This window comes from Lepidochelys olivacea, assembly GCF_965140295.1.
Source record: "Lepidochelys olivacea isolate rLepOli2 genome assembly, chromosome: 26".
Taxonomy (NCBI): domain Eukaryota; kingdom Metazoa; phylum Chordata; order Testudines; family Cheloniidae; genus Lepidochelys; species Lepidochelys olivacea.
The window spans coordinates 2034640-2041630 of record NC_140436.1 but is presented as its reverse complement, the minus strand read 5'-3'; the positions used below and the strand labels follow the sequence as shown (position 1 = coordinate 2041630).

The 6991-nt window shown below is 48.1% G+C and overlaps 1 protein-coding gene across 1 annotated transcript; it reads right to left on the bottom strand.

Annotated features, from left to right (window-relative positions):
• Positions 1 to 210: 210 nt before the first annotated feature.
• Positions 211 to 6481, bottom strand: STAR (steroidogenic acute regulatory protein). Its single transcript, XM_084615142.1, has 7 exons — positions 6313 to 6481; positions 4940 to 5053; positions 4431 to 4558; positions 4179 to 4337; positions 3288 to 3472; positions 1784 to 1877; positions 211 to 1459 (listed from the first exon to the last, which is right to left on the bottom strand). Exons 1-7 carry the CDS (start codon positions 6374 to 6376, stop codon positions 1352 to 1354), a joined length of 852 nt encoding a protein of 283 aa, XP_084471268.1. The 5' UTR covers positions 6377 to 6481; the 3' UTR covers positions 211 to 1351.
• Positions 6482 to 6991: the final 510 nt, after the last annotated feature.

Here is a 6991-nt window from a genome sequence, read left to right as displayed (position 1 = left end):
GATAAGTTAGTTATCCAGTGCCTGTAAAACACTACCTTGTCCTGGAGGAGTGTGTCTCTAATCACAGTGGTTTGTCTTGGTGCCTAGCAGCACATATAAGACAAGTCTCTTTTTCCCACTCACAGCTAACACTACTAATAATGGAGAGTAAGGCTTTGTATGAAGTTGTTACATTTGCACTCTGTGGTCTGGATAAAGAGAGCCAGGCAAGAATTTTAATCTTTTTCAGCTATATATTTTAAAAGTATCTATACATCTTACATCAAAGTGGATTATTTAAACTGAGTCAGTACATTAGGCTACTACAGAATTACACTGAAATATTTGCAGAGTTCTGCATAGCAACAGTCTTATCTCAGCAGGGTACAGGAACTGGTTGGTTCTAGGGAAGTCAAGCATTGCTTAAGATTTCCCTACTGGATAAGGAACCCCCACCCCTAAAATAAACTTGCTTAGAGCTCCATGGTCACTGAGAATAAATATTAAATAGTCCATTATGCATGAAAAATAAATACCTGCAAACTGGCTTTATAAATTAACTTCCTACAGCTGAATTCCACTGAGTGCAAAATGAATGCTGGTGTATTGGGTTCTTAGGTAAAAGTGTAAGCTTACAAAGATGCACTGTCCTACGATGTTAACTGTATAAAATGTCTTATGAGAAATCAAATCAGACACTATCCAGCCTATTCAAAACTAAGACAAGTTATTCCTGCCCACTTTCAGAGGGGGCTGTGTAAGTACATGCTAAATTTGTACCCAACAGACCAGGGCTGCTTAGAGTTCGCTGACAGAAAAGAGCAGCAAAGTAACTTACATAGGCACATTTAAATTAAACAAAGCTAGCTTGGTATAAATTGGCAAATCTCCCTTTGCACTAACAATTCAATAATAGGATCTGCACAGGGATTGATTTTTTGGATATTGCAAGATGCCTTGAGTTATGTATTAACCCTATAACTCACTTCTGATCTTAAAGCTAAAAAGTGTGTTCCTGTACAGCAAGGGTTAACCTGGAGCTCTCGACATCCAGCCCCTGTTTGATCAGAAGTAGTTTCGCTGTGAAACTATCACAAGCTGTTGCAGAGCACGGAGCAGTAGCCTTTTCAGTCAAACACACCTTCTGGGGGATTTTGAAGTGGCTGCCTACACCACCAAGTCTGATATGTTCAGCTAAGAAGGGAGCCCAGCAAACTCAATGCAGCATTAGAAACCTGAACCCATTCATTTACCCCAGAAAAGCCCCAAAGCATGTCTCAGGTAACACTACACAGGATAATCACCTCTGAGGCGAAATCTAAGCATCAGGTAGGCTTCTGGCTGTTGCTGAAGGTTAATAGTTCTTGAGGGTTCAGCAGCTGACAGCAGTTGGAGTAGCCAAGCGCTTGCGCAGGTGGTTGGCAAAGTCCACCTGGGTCTGGGAAAGGACTTGGTTGATTATCGTCTTAGGCAGCCAGCCCTGAAAAAGAAGAGAGCAGGCATGTGTTAAAGCAGAGGTATTTACTGAGCCTAAGGAGTAGGGGGTTGGAGGGAGCCAACCTTGCATCTTAAGTTGCAATGAGATTGACAAGTGGATTGGGATGAAACATGAACCACTTTTCTGGTTGGAAAGAGCTGGAACTATGAAATAGTTTTCACCTGACCCACACAGGGAATGACTTCAATCAGGAGAATTTCATTTCAAGAAGTTAAGCAGCTGCTCCTAATTTCCTGACCTTAGACAACCACCCCCTTGAGAGGACTCATTTATACTGTTTGAATGAGGTTCCGTATGAGCACTTACCTTTAGGTCAATGCTGAGTAGCCAGGTTAACTTGGTCTGTGAAGGATTTTCAGGCAGTGGATGGAGAACCATACAGGTGGGACCGTTCTCAGCTCTGGAGAAGGGCAGGAAAACATTGCATTAGGAAACTAGGGACAAATGATTTACCATCCAAATGTGTGTGTCTTCTCTAGAGTCAGTTTTAAAGGCAGGAGGGTGGCAATACCTCACCTCTCAGGCTGGAGTTTGCTACAGAGCCCTAGAAGATGCTTCAGCATGCTCCCAGCAGCCAGAAATTTCCCATGGCACAAGTCCAGGTAGCAGGACTTGGCCACGAGTCTTTCTGCTGATTTAAGTCTCTCTAGCCCTTGACTGCCAATTTTTTTTAAAATTCAGGTTAAATAAAGAACTTTGAAGACTATATCTGCTTAATGGAGGTGTGTAATGAGTACTTGTGCCAAGCCTGGCTGCTACCCCCATGCTCCTTCCTGGAGTTAAATTTAAAAGTTGCCTACAGCCTAGAATGAGTGTTGAGAAAGAAGGGTGCATTTACTAGAGGAGAGAGAGACAGTACCAGTCAAAAAGGGGCAGGGGCTGGGGGACCTTAGAGTCCTGCCTATTTTACACATTTGAATCTTTGTTGGTAATGGGGATGAGATATCAGATCAGTTCTCTGCCACTGAAGAGTGAAATGCTGTAGGGGCTTTGAGCTTAGTAAAGGGACATCAGGTGAAATTTAATAGCGTGTACTATGCAGGAGGTCAGACTAGATGATTTAATAGTCTCTTCTGGCTGTGAAGAGCCTCCTGTTTCGTGGCACGTAAGGCCAGGAGGCCCCAGGAGGTGGGTTGAGGTACATAGGAGGGCAGGCTAGAGCATCACCTAGATACCTGTACAGTAGAACCCGGGTTAGCTGGCCTAAGTGGGATAAACCAGAGAATGGGAAAAGCAGTGTGGCCTAGTAGCCACAGGAGAGATTGCCAGCGTCTAGCCCTTTAGTCCTGGTTGTTTGGTGAATGCCAAGAGCCAGTTAAGGGAGGACTGGGGAAACGGCATGCTACAGACTACAGGATTTCAGTCCTTGGGGAGAACATGAGGTTTGACCACTGCCTGAGGCCCCAGTGATAGCAGGGACTTGCTAATGGGACAAGATAACAGCTCAAGCAAACTTGAAATGTATAAAATAGGCAGGACTCCAAACTAACATACTCGCCTCTTTTACAGCCCTCCTCCCACCCCAGGCTGGTAGCAGGACTTTGGTACATCAGCAGCTCCCAGACTGGCAGATGTCCATGGGCTAGCTCTGCTCAAGCTGTTACTTCCAAACAGCAACCAGGCCATGGCCTCTTGGGTTAGCCACCCCCCGGCACCGTACTCGGGCAGCTGCAGCCACACTGCTATGTGCACCCGAGCTGGGAATGGCGCCTCCCCCACGCTGTGCAGATGTGCCCTTTCCTGGCTGTCCAACTACTGTAGCTTTGGCTCCAGGTTTGTAAAGCAAGACAACAGCTGGAGGCTTCCCTACCTTATAAATCCCTTCTGTTCTGGCATCGCTCCATAGTTTGTGGCCATCCCTGCCAGGACACACGTTGAGCCACGTCTTCTAGAACACCGCACGCTGACGAAGTCCCGTGGTCCCACCACATTGCCAGGCGTGGCCGCAGCAGTCTCATGGGTTATCACGGTATCTTTCCCAATCTTCTGGAGAATCTGGAGGGTGACAGTTACACAACGTTAGGCAGAGCCAGCGTAACGGGGCTGTTTACACATTCAATAGCCCGTGGGTCGTGGTGTGTGTCTGTGCCACACTTCTCTCTCGGGCTCCCTGTACTAGGAATCGTGCAATGCATTTAATAAAGTTCTGTGCCTCCCCCCTCCCCCAACCACAGCCTGCTAGGTCTACCTCATTGGCTCTGCAGTCCTGCAACACTGAGGGGGGAAATGGATTTCGGTATTCAGCGCTCTAGGAGCAAGCTGTGCTGTGTGAGATGTGGCAGTCAGTCAGGCAGCAGGCCACCACTGTTACCACTTCAGTAGATAAAGGACACCCACCCCCTTGCAATAAGATTCCATAACCTCCACCTGGAAACATGTTGCTGAGATAAAGAACTGGACTTCTCCCCTTTGCTGACACCTTGTGGCTATTGCCTATCAGCTGCACAGCGGAGCCAAGATAACGGCTTAAGCTTGGAGCTGGCATTCAAAGGCTGGAACACCCTTCGGGCCAGCTGTATTTACCCCTTTGGGCACATTAGAGGTTTCTCTCTTTAAAATATATAGTAGAAAACCCCTTTATTTTACTGCTTAATCATAAAGGCCCCTCTTCAGCAAAGCATGTGCTTAAGTCCTTGGCTGCATGGGGGCCAAAGCAAGCATTCCTCCCTCTTCGGAGAACGCATGCAGTTGAGTCTCTCACCTTGATTTCCTTGATGCTTGGATTCCAGTCTCCCATCTGCTCCATTCTTTCCACCAACTCATCATACACAGAGTTCAAGGGCTGGTCCACAACCACCTCTAGCCGAAATACCTTCCCAACGTCTGGGAGCATCTTGCTCAGCACTTTGTCCCCATTCCCCTACAGGAAGTCAAAGCCCCAAAGAGTTAGTATTCCCAGTAGGTGCAGTTGAAAAAGGACAAGTCAGAAATCACCACAAGTCAGAAATTGTACCGCTATGGTCTCAGTTTTCCAGCCATCCTGTTCCCCGAGGATGCTGAGCGATTTCTGAAGGGCTTCCTCTCCCTGTTTAATGTAGGACATCTCCACTTCACTGAACGGCTTCTCCTCCAACCTGGAGCCTGAAAGGGGTTGGAGTAGAGGGTTTTACTTGGGCATTTATACAGTGCTGGTTGCAGCTCTGTCCTCTCACCAAATCACCACTGCAGTACACAGGACCGAATACTTAGCTGAACTAAGTAACCTTTCCAGTTCAGCACCGGTGCTGGGGGGCTTAGGAGTGATGCTAGTTTCCTGCTATCTTTCTGTATTTAGATTTTGCAGCATAGGCTGTGCATTTCTATATGCATCAGCAGGTCTGAGTCTATACCACAGCTGCAGCCTCTTAAAGGACTTGGGCCTCAATCCTGCTCCCACTGGAGCCAGGTGCAAGTCTATCAGGCTTGGATCACCCCCTTTGCTTGTCACTGTACATTTGACTATGGTAAGACTATGGTACTTACTAAGTAAGGAGCTCCTCCTGCGAACTTGGTTGATCCATTTACTGGGACCAGGGCCAGCAAAGGCGAGTTTATTCAGTTCCTGGCTGATGGCCACAGCAGCCTGCCTCCTCAAGCCTTGAAATGAGAGGGTAAGATAGAAGTGAAAAGAGCTACGAACTTCACAGTTTACTTTTCATGCTTCACTGTTTGTGACCCTGCCTGAAGATAAAGCTGTTCCTGGCCAATTTCCTCCCATCAGGCCCATGCTGATCCTTCTTTTAGTTTTATTTACTTTCCATCATCACCGGCTGGGTCAGTACATCTACAGAAAGAGGGTTTATCATCATCCACACCCAGTTGAAGCAGCAGCATGTGTATACAGCAGCTACATTTGGTTTGCTTTGGATTTCTGCAAGCGTGGTGGTCTTTTAAAAGAAAATCAATGTAGGCCCTTTCCCAACAGAGTCACAATTGTAGTTGGGGACCATATGTGGAGCCTAGGATGTGCAAAACATGGGGAAGGGGGACTAATCACATCCTTGGGGGGGGGGGCGCTCTAGAATCCAGCAGTTCACCATAGCGGAAAATTCACTTTACACTGAGACTAGAAGCTGTTTTAGAAACTCTGCCTATACAGCATGCTGGGATTGGAGAGCAGTGTGTGCACCGCCAAGCCTGCAGAATGACTTTTGCCAAAGAAATGTGTAATCTAGACCTCAAACTGATCCCTAGGTCCAGCAGAAACCGAGACATCCAGAAGCCAAGAAGAGTCTGTTGGAAGTTTTTCTCTCTCTCTCCAGCAGTTTGGAAAAGAGAGCCAATGGTTAGCATTGGAGTGGATAATCTTAAGTCCTTTCCATGTGAGCTCTTCAAGGCAGGGAGAATGTTTTATCTATACATAGGTACATTTATGGCACTATAAATAACAGCCTCCATGGAAACAGAGGACTGTTCTGCATTCAGAAACAGGCATACCCTTCCCCCGTTGAGCTGGAAAGAGTCTCCTGGCAGCAAAAATGGGAGAGGTGAATAGATTTTAAGGCCAGCTGGAACCACTGGGGACATGGGACAGACCTTTAACTCCAAGGGAACTACGACAATTTACACCAGCTGAGGGTCTGAGCTGCGTAACACACAGCAGAGAATTCCCCCAGTGATCCCTGCTGGCTTCCTGGGTGGTGAGCAGGGCACAGAGCAGGGGTGCCTCTTGCTGCCCAGTGCTTGGGGCAATCAGGTGTCGCAGACAGAGTAACCGTAATAGAAATAAACATCACTACTAAGGAGCAAGAAATGAGGCACTTTGAATCCACAGCAATGGGGCCTTCAAGCCAGCCGCCCCCAGCCCAGCTCCTAAGGCAGCTGCTGCCCCAGTGACAGCTGCACACCCCCCTCACCGGTCATGTTGCGCAGATGCCTATAGGAGATCCCGGCACACAGTTTGAAAGTTGCTGGCAGCATTTTTCTTTTCTGGTTGCAGCTCAGGCTTCCAGCGTCAGTGTCTCCAGGGCTGCCTCTGCTGGACTAGCGCTTCTCTGCTGCAGCTCTCCTCACTCGCAGCCTTAAATACTCCCGCTGAAGGATGCTGGTTAGTCAGCAGAGAGATAAGAAAAGACATCACTTACCCAGGCCTGCGGGGGGCCAAGGCCAAACCCTTCTCATGCATCTGTCATGTGGGCAGCGTTACAAGAGGCAAAGCTGATTAAGAGAACAGACATATCCTCCCTTGGCTACGTTAACTCTCTGCAGCCAACCAGACGTTCTCTCTCCAGAGCGACGGCTGAGCATAGTTAGCTGGACCTAGTCCCAAAGCAAAGGCCGCCAGCAGGCCAGTGCTTGGAGACCCTGCTGAACTATGAGTACTGATAGCCTGGCGCCACCCAAATGCAGGTGTCCAGCACACCGTGAGAGCGGCCGTCTCCCAGGGAGGGACCAAACAGTGCAGTGATAGTTAGACATGGTCACCACGACTTAGACACTGCAGTTCGCCCCAAGCAGGGTTGTTTTTCTCCCCCATGATTGGCCAGCTAGGACCCAGAGACTGTCATACATGGCATGAGCTGCTCCGTAGCCCTG

What these genes read in the sequence shown, in the direction of transcription:
- STAR (XM_084615142.1), bottom strand. Translation starts at nt 6,376, where the DNA reads ATGCTGCCAGCAACTTTCAAACTGTGTGCCGGGATCTCCTATAGGCAT. An exon ending in GCATCTGCGCAACATGACCG is followed by an intron (nt 5,054 to 6,312) that starts GTGAGGGGGGTG and finishes TCTCATTTCAAG; the next exon opens with GCTTGAGGAGGCAGGCTGCT. An exon ending in GAACAGAAGGGATTTATAAG is followed by an intron (nt 1,878 to 3,287) that starts GTAGGGAAGCCT and finishes GCCCTTCTCCAG; the next exon opens with AGCTGAGAACGGTCCCACCT.